General features: G+C 38.2%; 2 protein-coding genes across 8 annotated transcripts in view; one reads left to right on the forward strand and one right to left on the reverse strand.

Annotated features, from left to right (window-relative positions):
- fmnl2a (formin-like 2a) overlaps nt 1-2,000 on the forward strand; it is a 49,757-nt gene extending 47,757 nt beyond the window's left edge. For 2 of the 6 annotated variants that reach the window (XM_040028000.1, XM_040028004.1), the window contains one exon: nt 118-226. In XM_040028000.1, coding sequence (XP_039883934.1) covers nt 118 — 1 coding nt within the window. In that variant the 3' untranslated portion in view covers nt 119-226. Of the gene's footprint in view, nt 1-117 lie in introns of all 6 variants that reach the window. The other 4 variants (XM_040027999.1, XM_040028006.1, XM_040028003.1 and 1 more) reach the window with 4 other exon arrangements.
- Nucleotides 1,439-18,519, reverse strand: prpf40a (PRP40 pre-mRNA processing factor 40 homolog A). Of its 2 annotated transcripts, XM_040028007.1 has the most exons (27): nt 18,451-18,504; nt 16,958-17,038; nt 15,636-15,779; nt 13,863-13,946; nt 13,237-13,255; nt 13,125-13,144; nt 12,956-12,997; nt 12,731-12,841; nt 12,268-12,388; nt 11,937-11,961; nt 11,608-11,823; nt 9,607-9,712; nt 8,426-8,490; nt 8,161-8,325; nt 7,060-7,168; nt 6,753-6,903; nt 6,492-6,625; nt 6,214-6,328; nt 5,767-5,858; nt 5,524-5,640; nt 4,662-4,799; nt 4,432-4,527; nt 4,249-4,335; nt 3,912-4,002; nt 3,752-3,813; nt 3,497-3,652; nt 1,439-3,266 (listed from the first exon to the last, which is right to left on the reverse strand). In XM_040028007.1, the coding sequence occupies exons 1-27, from the start codon at nt 18,451-18,453 to the stop codon at nt 3,177-3,179; spliced, it is 2,640 nt and encodes an 879-aa protein (XP_039883941.1). In that variant the 5' UTR covers nt 18,454-18,504; the 3' UTR covers nt 1,439-3,176. The 2 variants fall into 2 exon arrangements, with proteins under 2 accessions (XP_039883941.1, XP_039883942.1); XM_040028008.1 differs by lacking the exon at nt 16,958-17,038 and having other exon boundaries at nt 18,451-18,519.
- Nucleotides 18,520-19,176: the final 657 nt, after the last annotated feature.

Genomic DNA, 19,176 nt, shown 5'->3' on the forward strand with positions numbered 1-19,176 from the left:
TTTGAAAGACAGGCTGCCAGCACTGTGAACATGTGAGCTCATCAAAACACCCCGATGAAGACGCCTGACACCATCTTTTTATCCATGCCCATCCCCAACCCTTCTTTTCTCTCTCAGATTTGAGGAATCAGCCTTACAGGAGAGCGGACGCCGTACGGAGGAGTGTCAGGAGACGCTTTGATGATCAGAACCTGCGGCCGGTCAACAATGGCGACGTAGTCATGTGATGAGGGAATAATGCATGTGCTAGGGCAGGGGATGGGGGGAAGGGAGAAAGGTATTGGGGGGGTAGAGAGAGAGAGAGAGAAAGAGAGTAAGGAGTGACAAAAAGATCGAAGCAGAGTGAAGGATGACGCGTGAAAGTCAGGTGTTTGTAGCAACATGTGAGATGATTATGTATATATATTACATAAGAATACTCAATACTCCACATCTGTGCTATAGTATTAGCAGCATTTCACTATGAAGGACTGGGACACGTATGGGACTGAATTTAAAGTGTCTGAAAGGTTGATTTAAAAACCTTTGACGAGCCAAGTGCCTGAATTTTATTGTTGTTGTTTTTTTGTGGTTTCACGTCACGTTGCCGTGTTTGCCTAATGACTGTTCTTAATAATCCCACTCTGAGCAATACAACGTGACCTGGCTTTAATTTTTCAGATGTGTAAAACTGGACATGCGGTGGCCTTAAGAGCCACGTGAAATGGCGTTACGTGGGGAAAGATGTAGAATGTACAGGACGGGTTCTCTTTTTAGCTGTTACAAATATTATTGTTACGGCCCTTTAGTCCGCTCCTCTAACAACATGAACATGCTCAACCTGCACTTTTTAAAAATTTTTTTTACATCTCATGAGGGTTTCTCAAATTATTACAGGGCTGTTAATGTGGTATGAACTCTATATTTGTACTAAAGCAACTATAAAGGTAAATAAAGACCAGTTTAATGTGAATTCTGTTTATAGCAGGTATCTCCATACTGATTCTTCTGTCACGTCTTATTACGAGTGATCAGTAAGGGCTGAATTTGTAGCTTCTAATCCATTAAAAAACAACTTATTTTCAAGTTGTGCATATCTGTAGCTGCACAGCTGGTTTTGTGGAAGGAATTATGCAGAGCAAGAAAACCGAATACCTTTTCTATCGAGGGTAGAAACTGCACGCAAGATGCGAAACTTTACTGGATGATCTTATTGTCAGAACTGGACATAACTAAGCGTCGTGCTTCTGTGAGCGTTTTACAGGTTAACAACATTCCAGGTCACCGAGTCTACTCGCTTTACTGTAATTTTAATGTATAGTATTTAACCACTTAAAAGATTCATTTAAGCTTATGTCGTCATCTAATGTGTGTTTTAAAACGGGGCAAAACAAAAGTATACAACATAAAAAGTTTCCTAAATGTACAGATATTTTGCTACAAACTGTTTGTTTGTTTTTTACCTAATTCACATCACCAGATGGTTAATATTGTACATATTGTTTAAACAGAAGTTTTCCCTGCCTTGTGCTATACAGCTTGAATGTTATTTTAACTTAGTTTTTCCCCCCATTTTTGTATATTTAATTAAGCCAAATTCAGCCAGAAATCTACAGTAGTGTGTTTGATCATCTTTTACTGTTATGCAGACGGCAGTGGGGTCACGCACTTTACCTGTTAGGGTGTCAGAGGTGCATAAAAACAAAGAAAGTCTGGAAAAGGTTCTGATGTGCAGATGTTTATACACGCCAACTTAATGGCTACACTAACAATCAAAAGTAGTTCTGTTCATTGTCTCCACCGAAGCATGTGACGCCATCGGCTCCTTTTCTTTGCACTTCACTGTCTGTGGCAGCGTAACTTCTCGAACTGGATATTACCAGCATGCTTTTATCTTGGACGTTCACCAGAAATGTATTTTAGGCAGTTTGTGCTTATAACAAAGTAACAATTTTTAAATTAGGTGATGAGATTTTCAATATGTTCAAATAAACTATTTACATTAAATATAAAGTTCTTTACTCTCTGTGGTTTGTTGTCTGATTCTTGTCAAAACGATGAAAATATAAGTTCGTGAGTGCAGATGCATTCATGTAGCTTTTGTTTTTTTGCCAAGAGCAGAACCTCACATTAAAAAGCTAACCAGTGTTTCTCCATTTGTTCTATTTAAGCAATGTCAATGCAACCTTATATTATGTGTTTAAACTGTAAGTAGTTACAGTCCATACACAGTGTTTGTCTGACTTATTCATATTTAGGACAGTGACTGAATATTAACCAGTAGTAAAGCACACCATAACTGAACCACAATGCAAACTCTGTCCCTTAAAATAAGCAGAAAGATACATTAAGTGGTTATGACTGCATTTGTGTTAGTAAAGTGTTACCAATAACTAGCAATAGATGTAATTTTGTGTAACACAAGGAGTTAATATTCACCCACTCAATGTTTGCCGAATATCAATATTGGACCACTTGTTTCCCAGAATTAAAAAATACTACAAATCAACTGCAATGTAATGCAAACTATATCCCTGAAAATTATCAAAAGGTTAATGCAAAGACTGAGACGACATTAGACAGCATAGGTGTTCCTAATAAACCAACAATGGCATCACCCATTAGTCTTCTTTGTTGGCTATTTGTAAATCTGCAACAGCATGGCAACAATCCTATAATCTGGGAAGGTTTGGCAACAACTTATCGTCTAAGTAAGTCAAAGCAACACCTGCAGACAACTTCCAGTGAAACTGTTTTATTACATTTAACTAAAGTATCGATTTCAGCAAATCCTCCAATTAAAACCTTTCATTCATTCAAACCAGCTGCAGTTAAATTACTTCAAATCAGACGTAACCCCCAGTATTCCTGGACATGTGGACAAGTTTCTTGTATTTCTACACATTTGCAGTGTGTCATAAAGATATGCTTTTAAGTGAATATAAAAAAAAATTGTCAATGGAAAACATGTATAACTACAGCCAACTGAAGAAAGGTAAGCTAACAAAAAAACAACTCAGTATTTAACAGCTGATCAGTTTCCTGATATGAAATTAGTCAAAGTCTATGTAAAAGCTCAGTATATGGCATTCCCATAAATACCACAAATCAGTCCATTATGGGCGTATGACCAGCACGGTCAGATGAGCTTGAAGGGGAATGCATGTTTGGAGAGGAGAGAGCAGCATGAATTATTATCAAGGTGCGTCCAGCTGTTCCAGCAAGTTTCTTCTCCTTTTCTCCAGCTCTCCTTCACTCAGCTCACTGCCCGACGTGTCCCAGCCACCCTTAAACGTGCCATTAAAAAAATACAAAGATTCAGTCATAGTGAAAATTAGATCTTTTTAAATAACTAGTTAACCGCAAGACCTTTATCTCATGCTAGAAACTGTAAGCTAACATATACGCTCGAGACTTCTTTAAAACACACTAACTTTGACCTGAGCCCCCAAGCTAATCTCACAACACAGGGGCGATTTTTTATAATAATAATAATAATAATAATAGTAACATTCACCTCCTCTTTGGCTGCTTTCCTTTTGGGAGATTTCTGTTTGGACTCTGAGCGAGATTTCCCCCGAGACTTGTCGTTCTCTTTCTCCTTCTCTACCTCCTTTTCTCGCTTCCCATCACGGTCTCTTCCTTTCTTCTCGTTGTCAGAATCTGGAGACGCCTGTTTGTCATAATTACAGTTAGTGCACACACCAGTGTTGCCAGTACATTTGTATTTAAGACATCAAGCGCACACATTTGTTTCTTCCTGCACACTTACAGACTTGTGGCGTCTCTTCTTGCCCTTCTTCTTGTGCTTCTTGGATTTTTTATAGCTTCTCTCTGTTTTCAGGTAGAACATGTCAATGAACACACACAGTGTGGCACTTTTTCCTTCCTAAATACAAAAATCAACTGATCGGAGCTGTAAAAACACTCACCAGATTCTCCACTAGATGACCGTTCTGAGGGGGATTTGGACTGTGACCTCTTTTTCTTCTTGTGGTATTCCTCATCCTCAGACTCGGAGCCCTATTAAAACATTACAGATTAGCAGTGCATGATATGAGCAATGCTTTTTGTAAAGTGTGCTTTGCTACATCATTTTCCAGTAAATCTTTACATAAAATACAGAATGGAATGATGTGCATTCAGTTAAACCCTGTATTTGACTAAAACAGTGGGCAGAAAAGTATTTTTAAAAAAAACATGTTTTTTTAAACATTTGATCTGTGGTCTAAGTGTATAAAATGTTCATTTTCTTGTGGTGGTACTAACTGATCGAGAGCGGGAGCGCTTCCTGTGGTGCTTTTTGGACTTCTTTGAGTGTTTCTTGGTCCTCGAGTGGTGATGCTGGCACTCATGCTGTTAAATTAAATAAAAAGTAAATACCAGGTTAAACATCATTATAGTCGTTGTCAAGTTTAAAAACTTCATGCCCCTGCTAGCGTCATGACTCACCTCCAAGACATGCATGAAATCTTTGAATATTCTTTTCCTCTCTGACTCCAGAGTCACGTCTTCAAAGGCAGGCTCTTTTAGGAACCTCTCTCTGACCTGAAATGGTAAAAATGTCAGTCATCAGGAAACATTAAACACAATCAAGACTGGAAAAAAGGGATCAGGATAAAAATAGAAAATAAACGGTGTTGCGAAAACACACGAATTTGATCCGCATTGAAAGTACATACTCCCTCCCACGTAGTCTCTGGCTCCAGTGGCGGTGTGGCCTGCTTCAGCATGTTCTTGAAAGCAGCTTCTTTCCTTTTCATCTTCCTGGCCTCCTCCTTCTCTCGCTCCCTCTCTCTGGCTTCAGCTTTCTCAAGCAACTAATTAGGAAAAAGGGTTTCTAAGTGAGTTAATCTTATAATGAAATACAACAAACAGCCATGGTTCAACGCACACATCTTTCATCCCAAGTGAAGTCTTTCAGATGGGACAGGGCACAGAGCAAAAGGTGGGGTACACCCAGGAAAGGTCACCATATCCACACTTACAGCCAATTCAAACCTGCATACATCCTCAAACAAGCAGGTCAAGGCCTGTGCTTATGTATACTCATTAAAATTTCATTGATTTGGGCCTGTTTATCCTGAAAGGTGTATTATTCTCCTTTTTCCATAATTTTATAATCTGTAATAACATGTTTTTGTTTATTTGGGGGCCGTAGAAACAAGTAGGCTCAGCATTGACACATCTTGTGACGGGGATAGGTGGATTACGTGTGGATACAGAACTGATGAGATCACTTTCAACTGTGTGGAAAGATCTAACATGAGTTTTAAAATAATTATTAATTCAAATGGATATGATGAACATATTTTAACACCTAACAACAGGATAAAACTTAAAGCTCTCTAAGCGAAGGAGAGGTGCTGGTTATTTAAACTGTGACCTGTTTTACATTTATTATGCTGATTTAATAGATTAAACCCAGCTGCTGTAGGGTCAGCTACTTAACAGTTCACCCTACTTTAATATCAATATTTGTGTCCATTAATGTTTACGAACAGGTGCCAACTCAAAGCATATGATGCAGAGCTGGAGTCTTACACTGTTGAAGGCTAGCTTTATATTTCCTGCATCCAGCGTGGTAGCTCTCTTATCCGAGCTGATGACTGATCCAAAGTCATCAAAGCTGGTGTTGACTTCAACCAGGAATCCTTTGTCCTGGGAAAGAACACATCAGATAATTATTAGATGTATAATTGGATCAACGCAAGGAAGGTGCACGAGTGCGGACTGTTCCTTAAAAATACCAAATATAAATAACATTTTATGAGGTTAGAGTAATACCTTAAGAATATCTTTGATTATTCTCTTTTCATCATGATAGCGTGCTTTCAAGTCTTCCACATAAAATTTGAAGAGGTCCAGGGGAGTGGAACCTGCGCAACAAACAACATTAAATTTAAAAATGTGTAAATATTGATCCTTGCAGCAAATAAACAAGGTTCAACAGCATCAATGGACCACAACAAGGGTGCAAAACAGTGAAGCCAAATAATTAAAAGATTTAGAGACTAGTGTATTATCGGAATAAGTATGAAAAATAAAAAGGAAAAAATATGGAAATAATAAGGAAATTAAAAGAAAATATAACCTCAAAAAGCTAAACTGTGATTCATAAATCGTTTATGTTGTCAGTTGTGAATGTTTTATTTCTGTGTTTATGCTATGATTCAAGTCCGACTGTCACATTCAGCTCATGCAGACATGTGTGCGTGTGGCCCGCTGTCCTACCCGGCTGGCCCAGCATGTTGGCAAAGCGGATGTCTGAGCTCAGTGTCGGGTACATCTCCATCCAAGCAGACATGGAGTGAAGTTGGCCGTGATCATGAAGCTCGTCCAGAAATTTCTGAGAAAACAACAAGAAGAGATGAGGATCGGGAAAGTACATGTGGCCTCTTCTTTTGGCTTATATTAAAACTGTTATTAACCTGATTAAATGTGAAAAATTACATGCAGCGCATTTTTTTTGTTTCTTTTTTAGACATCAATTCTTTGTTTTTGCTTCTCACCTGGAAGGCCTCTCTATTCTTGCGCTGCCGTCTTCTTTCCCTGAGAAGTGTCTTTTGCTTCTCTTCCTCCTCCTCCTTCTCCAGAGCCCGAATATGCTCCTCAAAACATATAAGGGCATCTTCTTTGTCCATATCTGTAAGCAGATAACGGCACTATCAGTAGGCTGAACATATACAAACACACATTCATGCAGAAGCACAATGACCTGATAAGAAATGTTTTTCTTCTAATTCTACTAAAACCGTTGTATTATCTCATACTTTGCAGCTCCTCATCCTCTGCAAAGGTAGGGTTATCTAGCAGATACTGCTGGGCCTCAGACCAGGTGGTGCGGTATGTGACGTTTGCCATGTTGTCCAAAATGTTCTTCAAAGCTTCCCAGTTCCTTTTTCTCAGCTGCTTGGCTTGCTCCTAAAGTAGAGAATACAACCAGATGGTAATTGCACTAGACCATAAAGCTCCTACTCCTAAATAGGACACTGAAAGAGGACTTATACACAATAATTATGCCAAACATGCTAACTAAAAATAAAATCAAAGATTCCTAATGCACTTTGGAGCCCTTACCTTCTCTTTTTTAGCAAGGTAGAACAACACGTCTTCATAGATCTCTAGCCTGTCTCTCTCTGGCACACAGCTCCACACTTCAAGCTCACCAAACATCTGTTCTGCTTTCCTGGATTGCAAGAGTACGCACACAGACACACACAGACACACACACTTTAGAATATTTTTCCCACAAAGCCACGTGAGGGCACCATTTCACTTGCCAAATTTAGCTTTAAGGCACCAGTTGTTATGGTTTTTTGCGAGCCATCCTAGACACAACACAGATGTTAATGAAAGCTGAAAAAGTTATGTCTTTTAAGATGTGTGCTGAAAATATTCAATATATTTGACGTCTGTTGAAACCCTGTTGCTCAGAAGAGTCACTCGGTGTTACGGGCTAAAACAAGGTATTAAATGCAAGGACATACACCCACACAGCATCAGAAAGCCTTGCTCTCACCATCCAACTGCCTGTTGTGTGCCACCCCAGACTACAAACCCAATGCCAGCAGAACACTGAAGCTGGCTTGTTGTCAAGGTCACCAGTTGATTACCCTTTTCCTCTGCCCATCATCACGACTTTCATCCAAAAATTAAAGAGTGCCGATGAAAAAGACGTTCCAAGAATTTATTAAGAAGTTATATGATATTTTAAGTGTTTTATGTGTTGTTCACTGAGATCGAGTAAGTTTCCAATAAGTGTGTTTGTTGGAAAGCTGTTGTAGACATTAGCAAACAAAATCAACAACAAAAAAAGCTAAGAGATTTTGAATTATATATAACCTTTATGTCACATGCACCTTGACTTTGAATAGATTCATCAATCATTAACTTTCTAATGAACTCATTACACATGCTTTGTGTAATGAGTTTGATGACCTTGTAACAATTTGTTATTGTGTAAACAAATTCAGCAATATCAACGTGACTAGCACTAACAGGTCAAAGTAGCTTAAGTGGAAGTCAACAGTGCTGTAACTGCACGATGGTGTGCAAGCGCCACAGATGTCCTCTCACTCAACCAGTCTGCATAATCATATTGACAGTTCAGAGAACTGCAAATCAATGCAGGGGGGAAAAAACCAAAATACTTTATTGCCATATCACAGTAACACTTACTTGTATCTAGTGGTAGATGTCATCTTTTCATGGTTCTCCAAGAATCTCTGAAAAGTCTCTTTTGACTCTTTGTATTTAATTCTGGCCTCCTCCTTTTCTTCCTTCTCTGTCTGGACTTTGTATGCATTGAACGCCTGCTTCTTTTCGCTCAGCTTCGGAAGTGCACTTTGTTGACAAGAAAAGTAACAAATTGTAAGTCAGAGATGGTGACAGTTTAAACTTACTATTGTATGAAGGATAAACAGATCTCTGGAAAGCATTGTACCTGTAGCGAGGATCATTGATAATCAATTTCATGGCCTGTTCCCAAGAAGAGTTGGAGGATACACCCTGAAATACAAAGCATAAGAAATATTCATGATGGTTTCAAATAAAATCTGCACACAAGAAATATTTCAAAAATATTCACATGGATTGCCTTGTTGTCCTGTTAGAAAAAAGTACATCGACCTGGATACGAAAATGGAGCTTTTTGCTGCTTTGGTCTAGAACAGAACACATTTTCTTAATTACTAATAGATGGTGGGTTAAAAGGTGTGGAGTGGCAATAAATCAAGAAGTGCCACCAAGGACCTTTGTAAGTGCCCTTTCTGCCACTTGCCTCTCCCAAGGAGTGACTACTTCATCCATTATGACTGATTCCACTATGTGCCTCGGTCTTGTCAGTTGTCACAGTTATTCTAACTCACTCAGGCATGCCACTTTCTCTCGCTGTCTTAATCCCAGCCAGTCCTCATGCCTTTGATCCAATAAAGCTAATCATAAAGACACAGCCATTAAGATCTTGCAGGAAATGGCAAGCAATCTCAGAGGAGAGCTTTGTGCACAAAATTAAAAAGCTCCTAAATATAGCAACATTCAAGGTGGGTGGTGCTAGGCCGCCGTGCAAGCCGAACACACAACACGTCCACAGCAACAGGAGGTGAGGTTTAATAGGCCTCCCAGGGGCTCAAGAGCAGGGACAGGGATTAGATCCAGGTCTGAATGCAAATGATGTGATGATGAACACATCAGGCACTAGTGAACACTGAGGTGGCAAAAGTAGTCTTAAAAACAAATCAAGATTTGGATTCCAGTGCCAACAACAGAGCAACAGTCAATGGATACTTAAACACACACATTAAAAAAAACAACCCTCAATGGAGACAGTTGAAAAGCTGTAGGATGACTTTTTGGGCACAAAAAGTTATCAAATTATCAGATATTTGCTTTCTGATTTAAAACACACTCTGCTTGATTAAAGAACCAAATTCGTGCAACATCATGAATCAAATTTTGCTGCACACTTGTTGACTGCCTAACATCTCACATAATTAATTTATACACTGAAAAATAGAGAACATTTTAGAGTCAGAATCTGAAAACAAGAATGACTGTGACCACTCAGTACTCCCCTGCAGTAAAGGCGTGCCTTCTCTCCTACAGCTTGTTAACAGCCTGACTCACCTTCTCCTTCAGCAGCTCTTTGAAGGCCTGCTTGGCTTCTTCTTTTGTATTCCATTTGTACGTTTTCTTCTGAAGTTCTGGCCTTTCTTCTTTTACAACCTCGACACTAAGAGCAAAGAAAATTATTGACACTGAGCACTTTTGTAGTTCTCTGCAATCAAAGATGCATTAAAAAACGGCTTTGTTACACCAATATTATAAGTAGAAAGTGCTCTGTGAACGCTAACCCAACAGAGCTGTGGTGGCCTGAGATGACCATAATGGGGATACCCTTTAAAGCTAGTTTTTGGTTACAAGCCCGACATGGAACCCGACGTATTAGCCAGAGGTCCCTTTACTACAGTTTGGAGCAGCGGACCTTTTTTATATATGCACGGAATAGTTTTCTACAAGATCGCTGCAAAAAGTGCAGCCTTACCTAATGTCCACACTACTGTTACTCATTTTATATTAATATTTAAAAACCGCGTTGGTATTGGTGGCGTAACAGTAACAGTAATAGTAATAAATCACACAGCAATAGTACATTCATGTAGTTGTAAAAAGCTTGATAACATATTAAGTAATCCTAAGTATTCAGAATACATTACTCTCATTGAGTAACGTAACGGAATACGTTACAGAATACATTTTGTGGCATGTATTCTGTAATCTGTAGTGGAATATATTTTAAAAGTGCACCCCAGGGTGGCTGTGGCTACAATGTAGCTTGCCATCACCAGTCTGAGTGTGTGTGTGAATGGGTGGATGACTGGATGTGTAAAGCGCTTTGGGGTCCTTAGGGACTAATAAGGCGCTATACAAATACAGGCCATTTACCATTTAAAAGTAACCTTCCCAACACTGCTGATGTCATTGTTTGAAACTTTACCCACATTTAATAAGAGCACCGGTTTAACAATACGTGACAGGAAATGAGGAAAAGCATAACAGGTCCATTTAAAAATTTGCTTTGACCATCATGTTCATTTAAATGAGGAAGCGCAATCTAAGCTGTTGGTATTTTGATGGCAGATGCGTTACAAGCTTGCATTATATTAACTTCTCACAATCACATGGGTTTCTAGCACCACTATAGTGATTTTATGAAAACAAAAACAGCAAAATTTTTAAACAATTCTTAAACTAACTTTCAAAATGAATTACTTCAGAGGCTTCCATTCAATTACAACAAGTTTAAAATGTAAAACACTGTAACTGATACTTTGAGTATTTCATGTTAACATCTGCATAAAACTGTATGAAGACCTTTTCCTTCAATTCCTTACTCCCTGTAGCCACCAAAAGGCAGCAGGGTGTACAACAATCAATCAGAACCCTAGGATTTTATGAGTACTATGGTGGAATACACTGTCATAAACATAGTATCTACTGTGTTTAACTAATTGAGAGGAAGATGGTACAAAATAGCCAAACTGAGGAAAATCTCTGGCTAAATCAGCAGATCATTGTGCATTACAGCCTACTTTCCAACTTCTTCTTAAGCCAAAACCCATTCATTATTTATTTTCTGAAATGGATTATGATACAGCCGTTGAGTCATATCTTATGATATGACTGTTTAATAATAATAAAACTAGAATAGCTCAGACTGCTGTGGTTATATCAGTGTGAGAATTAATCAATTTTTATTATTTATTTACATCAATACTGTAAAAGTTAAATTAAAAAAAAAAATCCACCATCTGCATCTTGCTGCAGATTTGTGGAGCTATGTGGTCTCTCTCCACTGCTCTGAACCATTCTCACAATAATGTCATTTCCTGGAGAGGCCTCTTTTCATTTGCCGAGCTATTGTTGTCATGCATCACTCTGACCAGCACAGCTGTTCCAGATCGATGAGAGCAGCAATGTGGCTGGCTTTGAGTCCATTTATTAATCACTACACCTTCTGATTCATAATCCACTTCAACCACAACAGCAGGTATGCTTGGAGATAGCCACACAGGCAGACTTGTCATTGCGCTTGCTCAGTTAAACCCTAGATTTATAATTGTTTACCTGGCTACAGCCTCGGTAGCTGCTGAAGTCTCAGAGGAAGCCACAGGTGCATCAGCCGTCTTCACCTCAGGTGTTTGAGTCACTGCTGCCTGGGATGGTTGTTCCTCTGAGACTACTACCGCAGTTTCCGCCTCCACTACAGTCGCTGCAGGAGCTACATTATCTGCTTGCACAGCAGGAGCTGCAGTGGTTCCAGGAGCCGCTGCCTCTGCAGTCCTAATGTAAGATCATGACAATAAAGCCATACGAGATTAATAATTGTTGATGACTGCTGTATTTGTTAACCTCAATACAAAATGAAGACATCAAGAGTAACAGCAAACTCTTACCCATTCTCCTCTGCTTTGATCATAGCTGGAATTGACAAAAGAGATAACAGTTAAGGCGCTTGCTTTCATTTTTAATCATGCAGCAGATCAAGAGACCTTTTCAAAGATAAATGTACTAAAGGAGCCAACAAGTATCCTGTGTTTTGTAAGTCCTTTGTTTGCACATCAATCACACCACATCCCCTAATGTATGGAGTGATCTGTTGACAAAGTCAGCATTCTTCCAGTCATTGTGCCATTAAAGGCTTTTCTGTAGAAGGCAACATTTTTCAATATAAAAATCCCTGCCTTTCATACAACAGCTTTGATATGATCAGGTACCGCTCTTTACCTTCCAGGTCCTCCAGCTCTTTGGGTTTTGTCCATCTTGACTCCTTTGTCTGAGAGTTGTAATAATAAGGCTTCCCTGTGTCTGACTTGTACTCCTTCCAGGGGCATTTTGACAGCATTTGCTAAAGAATTCAAAGAATGATGGGAAAGGTTTTTTTTAATAGTTTAAATGAACAGCAAGGCCTTAATTAGTGTGAGTCAATATCCATAGTCCAATAACAAATCAGTTTTTTTAAGTATAGATGACACACATATTTTAAAAATAAAATTGTTTAATATATGCACACAAAGGATTTAAATAATTCCCCCAAAATGAGTGGGGCAAAATCCAATTTAGCTTAATCTGGTACATTTACCATTACTGTAATTTTAATACGTGAACACTGCAATTGCTAAGTGCCAAATGAATTAAATGTATGTGAATATGCAAGTAATATAAATAGTTCAAATTAAAAGCTCTGTACCTCTGCAGGAGATTTGAGTTCATCCGGTTTCTCCCATGTGGATTGCTTAGTCTCTGTGTTATAATAATAGGTCTTTCCATCTAGTGATTTATGTTCAGTCCACACGGATTTCTGAAGCAAACAAACACGACAGATAAATCAGATAATTATTTTGGTTGCATTTTGAATGATTTTATAGTTCCTTGTTAATTGTGTCTAGTCTTTCAATGTTTCATGTGCACAAACCTTCTTTGGCTGTTCTTCCTGCGGGGATCCATTTGTGGTACTCTGCAGGGGGAACGGAAATAAATGTTGTGAGACAGCAGGAAAAATACTGGAGCTAATGATGGTAGCTCAAAATTGTCAAAGCTTGTAGACTTCCAATTACTACATATCAAAAAAATGTTATACTTACAGATGTTCCAGGAGCAGCAGCTGTGAAAATAAACAAGACAAAAAGTAGTCAGACTTTAAACTTCTAAATACGCCTAAACATTAATTTTACTGCATTAAGTAAAAAATCCTACCTGTGGAGTCAACACCAGGCTGTCGACAGGAAAAAAATAACAATGTTATTGGTGGATTATTTTTTTCCCCAGTCTTAAAGTACACATCTACAGATTCATTATTAACATCAAAACAGTAAGAGACACAGCTTTACTAATCAGTGCATTACTCCACAACCTCAAGATGTATAGCTAGTGTTTGGTTACATGTGTCTTATGATCACTAAACCCATCTGGATGTTGTTAGAGATAAATACAGTAAATCATTTTGCTTATTTGCATAACTCGCTAACTATTACTTAAAAAGAAAAATCAACTGAACTTCAGCAGTGAAGGGTTAATGTATTTGGCTTTTTTTGGATAAGCGATTCACAGAAACCCCAAAGCCAAAAAACAAAAACACAAAAAATGTGACAATAATAGACACATTGCATGCAAGTGTAAAATTTTCATTAGCTAGTGTTTAATTAGGTTTTTTGGCTGTTTTGTTTCAACATGAAAATATATTTTTTATGGAAGGTTATAAATTTATAGCAAACAGTAGTGTTCCATGGCTGTGCAAATGTTTCATTAGGCATTTCACAGACTGCAGTGTATTTTAAGAAGTGTGAAGCAGAGCACTCAAGAAACATAGTGAAAAGAGTTACCGGTCCCGTTGGCTGTACAGCCGCAGCTGGTATGCGAGGGGGCATCATCATTCCTGGCATCATAGGTGGCATCATGCCTGGCATCTAATAAAAGAGGCACCATGAAATATTCATCTGGTATTTCCATGCTACCTAATCCAGGCAGAGGTATTTAGACACAGTGTGAAACAGGTTGCTGGTGTGTAGAAGGCTGCTTGACTGATTATGCTGCGCTTACTGAAAGTGTGATGCCACAGCCTGACACCTGTGAAGCAGCAATATGCCAAACTACAGTGTTTCACCACCTCTTCAGACTTGCGTTTCTGGCACTCTGATCAAACACTCCTCCCCATGATCACACCTATTTATGCATGACAGGATTACATGCATGATCCACTTTTTTTTTAATCACTAGATAAAAAAAAGAAAAAAAGACTACAGCTACATCATGCCTATTTATTCATTAACTGTCAGCTAATGAAAGAGATTTAAACCGACGAACTAGAGCAGGGCGATATGTCCAAAAATATTTATCACGATAAACATTTGAAAATTTGCGATAACGATATAACTGACGATATAATTGACACCAGACAAAATACTTTACAACTCCACAACTTTATTAGTGCAAAAAAACCCCAAAACAACAACATCAATGTATTTTCACTTAAACAAGCAGCTGTTTTATGAGCATTAAAGTTATATAAAAATTTAACAGTGCAAATGCAAATTCCTTTCTGACAGTTTAACCAAAGGGCATTTCCAGTGGAAATTGGCCGACATGTCCTCAGCATAACCACGTATAATATCCACAAAACTTAAAAAGAGGTTATACACACACAATATTATGTTGAAGCACAGTACGTATCACTCCGCGAGGCTCCTGCCTACGATAGCCGTAATGCTCTGACAATCCATCAAGCGGTGCGGCTTCGTAGCTTAGCAAAGTCGTACTGAAACATTTGACAGATTTTCAAGCGCCGTGTACCACATAAAATCGTTTCGAGGTCAGTAAACACAACCAGAATTCATACATAAGGCACATGGTATTATAAGGGGCACTGTCGATTTTCAGAAAAATCAAAGGATTGATTTTAAATGTGCCGTATTTTCCAAAAAACACAGTAACAACGATGGCCCGCTAGCATGCGCTACCAAAAATAGTGCTTTGTTGTGTTTTTGATGGACGAAAGCTAAACCAGTTCCACACCCCTGATGTTGCAGCATTTTTACAAACCAATTCTGGTTCATCCGTTTCATTTAACGATCTGCTTTCGCCGCCATGCTTTTTCTGCCGTGTGCGTATGAAAACAAAGGCACTGCGCATGCGCGTTTTACCCATATTCTATCGCGATATTTCATTTTTCTATCGTTGCCCAACATTATACTGGTATTACCGTGAATGGTATGATATGGCCCAGCCCTACGACGAACAACATTTTTTCTTCAGTTAATTAGCGGCCCTATCAAGCATTTGGAGCGTTAGAAGATAAGAAAATATACCTGGTCTGTAAATGTTGATGGATGTGGCTAACATGAAAGTATAACCACTTGATACATGCAACAATGATCAGAACAATTCAAGCAAATAACTAGAAAAAAATGTTAATTCTTTCACTTTAAAACATTTTGAGATGTGTCTCATTTAAGGTTATGCTTCTCCCTAAATTATTAAAGTGGAGGGAGAAATAAATAGGCTGCCTAGTCCCTAGACTTTATAAGGCACAGAGGACAAAAAGAGGGAAAAAAAAACCCCCAATACAAACAAATCTATGAGGTTACTACAAAGCTCACCTGTCCCATTGGCGGTGCCCCCATTGGTGGCATTATACCCGGGGGAATTATACCAGGAGGCATTGGTGTCATGCTGGGAGGTCGCTGTCCCATAGGGGGCATTCCAATGGGAGGGAAATGAGGTGGTATTCCAGGTGGTCCCATCTTCATAGAAGAAGGAAGACAAAAACATTATATCGTAGTTAGAAGAAATACTTTCTTAACCCTCTGAAATTACCTGGATCTCTGCAGTGTTCCATATAATATGCAATCTAACATTATACCGAATCACAGTTAATTACACATAATGAATAAGACCTAAAAGGGGGAAATGAAAGAAAGCAAGTGCAACTCTCTGCTCCTTCAAAGGCTAATTTAAGTTAGGTGTTCTAGCTGAGGAGATAAAATAGGGAGTGTGTGAACACTGGCTGCCACAGTGTGTGATGAACATGGCAGAGGAACTGTGCTTCAGTCACACTAACTTTCACAGGACCTTAGGAGAAGCACTACACATGCACTAAACTGGAAAGAGCAAAAAACTAAATCAAATCTACAGATGTGGAAGTTCTTTGAATCAAAGACAAATTGACTAAAAATTTGGGGAACTAGCAAGTGTTTTTTCAAAGTCTTCATTCCACATTTAGTGGTGAAAATTCCACCAGAGATACAAATTTTGGCAACCTTTAAGTTACGTATGGCGACACTTGTTGAACATGACGCGTGAAACAAACGCAAGTGAAGAATATATGATCAAGTTTGCAGGAGGATGATTAATATGAAAATCAAAAGAATTGTGATTTATAGTAAAGTTATTGTTTTAAATATACAGATGTTAATAATTACTGTGTGAGAGAGGACGTTTGTACAGTTTTGTTGAGATTGGGTGACCTATAAATACATAAATACAAGTAAGACTGTCAGGGTTTCTCCTGCACAGAAAAAATGTTTGAGCATGAAAAAATCCCCTCAGTTTCTAAATGTACCTAGACACGAGCCCAATCAGCCCAATATGCAATATTGAAAACCTGCAAAAATGTGTGCAAGTTGATAAAATCAATGTCTGGAAAGGTCCTTTCTTTTTTTCCTTAAAACAAAAAAAGAGAAAAAAAAGGGCGTTTGTATCATTATTTAAACAGCTACTGGAAACAGTTTTTGTAAGATGTTGCTGCTGCTATAGGAAGCAAGAGTTTACTGGTATTCTTGCCTAAGAAATTTATTCATATAACTGCCTATAATTCTAACTTTAACCCCCAGCAAATTTATAAGTAATCAATGCAGAAATCAAAGTAATTCAAATTATGTTCTTTTGGATCTGTAAACAAAACTGCATTTTGATGACTTACAAATGGGGGAGGTATCGCCGCGGGCGGTACACCTGGATAAGGTGGTGCTTGGCTCGGCCCATTATTAGCTTCCGACGAAGACTGTGAGGAGTGAGAAACACCACACAGAGTTAGTGAACTCCCAACAGCCAGTTGTGCAGTTAGCAGTGTGCTTCAATCAGGAAAACTACCATTTCTCCAGATATGTGTTTAAGGAATTGTGAAATTAAGTAGTTTACAGCTAATAAAGCACTCTAAATAAATTTGGCTGCTCCCAAATAAAAAATGCACATAAAAAGTAAAGTAATGGCTACATTGTGCATTTCAATTAGTGCAGTTACATGAAACCACAACGAGTGTGTGAATATTTGGTTTGAAAGTTTAAATAAGGTAGTACTAATTGGGGTGTCAGTAATCAAAACATTATATGAAATCAGTTTTAATTTGACATATATAAAGCTTATAATGTCTAAAGACAAAAGACTAGAAAAACTACACAATTCTCGTTTTGCGACAAATTATCAAGCATTTGGTTTATTTAAAAAAACGTATTAATTTAAAAAGTAATATCTGCATCATTAACTGAGGATGAAACGGTGCCTACCTTAATCTACACCTTTTAAACAAGTGCTTCCTTTTTCTTTTTACATAAAGAATATTTAAAAGACTTCCGGTTTATTCAGAATGAATAAGGGTCCTCTAATGCGGACACCAACATTACATATGGCACAGGCAAACACATGTACCTATAGCCTGGGTAACAACAAATTCAAAATGCGTGAAGCTTTAACATTTTTTGTATCTGAATAACGAACCCTAAAGAAAGCCTTGTAGTTTAACCAGACAATATATTATCATGAAATAGCATAGTAATGATTGTTTTCGGTGATCATATGTCAAATATGGTCTATTTAAGTCCACTCATTTGGGTGCATGAGTGGGATATTCTATTTTACTACTACGAAATTACTACTTTTAACCGATAAAGTTCACTTAACTCCTGACTTAATCTGATCAGTAACGTTGGCTGTGCTAATGTAAATTATGTGGACTGGTAACAATCGTAAGAACCTGAGATAACTGCTGCTGTTTGTGATGAATGACTGCAGGCTCCGTCTAATCTCTGGAAGTGAATCGTAAAAGGCTAACGCAAGAGTTCAACTGCTTAATTATTCAACTAACCAAATACACTTTCACCACCGTAATTTTACTTCACGAATACCGTAACACGTTTTGCTGATTTTACACATTAACAAATCAAAGGGCGTGCTATACCCAAAAAAGCTTCAGCTAAAGGAAACCGCTTATAACACGAAGGTAGGCACATACCGCTTTATTAGCCCACTGCTAACAAGAAATGCTAACCCGTGGTCTTTGATACACGGCATTGTAACGGTATAGTTTAGAGAAGAAGATGGCTGCTAACCAGGCCTTAAAAATTCATACACATAGTCTTAACAGTTTTCGTCTTTTTCGTTACCGCTATAAACTATTTTTTGAACGCCTGCACTCACCATGTTGAAGAGAACAACCTCCGAGAAATTTGAGCACTTCTCAACAACAAGCAAAACGATTGGTTGAGCTTCCGCCTAGCGCTCAGAGGTCAAAGGTAACAATTCTGTAGCGTCATTCTGCGTTGGAAATGCGCACCAATGCGCAACACCACCGTTTCCTCCAAAAGAAACTGGCGTGTTAACCAAGGAAGAAACAGCGATGGAAAAAAAAGTCCACTTTAAGTCAATACGCTATAGTCAAACTTAGACATAAAATTATATGTTTCTTGATGTTAAATAGCTTAAAGTAAAAATAGCCATGCAGCTGCATGAATGAATGAATGAATAAATAAATAAACAAATTCTATTTTCTATTATGAAATTTAATTTATGCCATACAATATATGCAAATATAGAGAAAGCCACATATACTTATGACTTGTCTCATTAATACGATATATGGTACTGTGCAACAGTCTTGATCCAATCCTCATTTCTTTATATTTTGCTAGGTAGAATGGGCAATAGGCGCAAGAATTTATTAAAATCTGCATAAACGTACATGGAAATAAAAATATAAGCCAAAAACAGAGACTGAATCATTCTAACAAGCTTGAAAATCAATATTTTGTTTGACCATCTTTATTCCTCAACAGAGCCTGAAATCTCTTAGGCAAGCTATCTTGTAATTTCTTCAGGAAGGTAGTCTTCATGAACAGTTATCCAGGCTTCTTGAGGGACATTCAA

The sequence above is a fragment of the Simochromis diagramma genome, unplaced genomic scaffold (genome assembly GCF_900408965.1).
Source record: "Simochromis diagramma unplaced genomic scaffold, fSimDia1.1 OVJJ01000343.1, whole genome shotgun sequence".
Lineage (NCBI taxonomy): Eukaryota > Metazoa > Chordata > Actinopteri > Cichliformes > Cichlidae > Simochromis > Simochromis diagramma.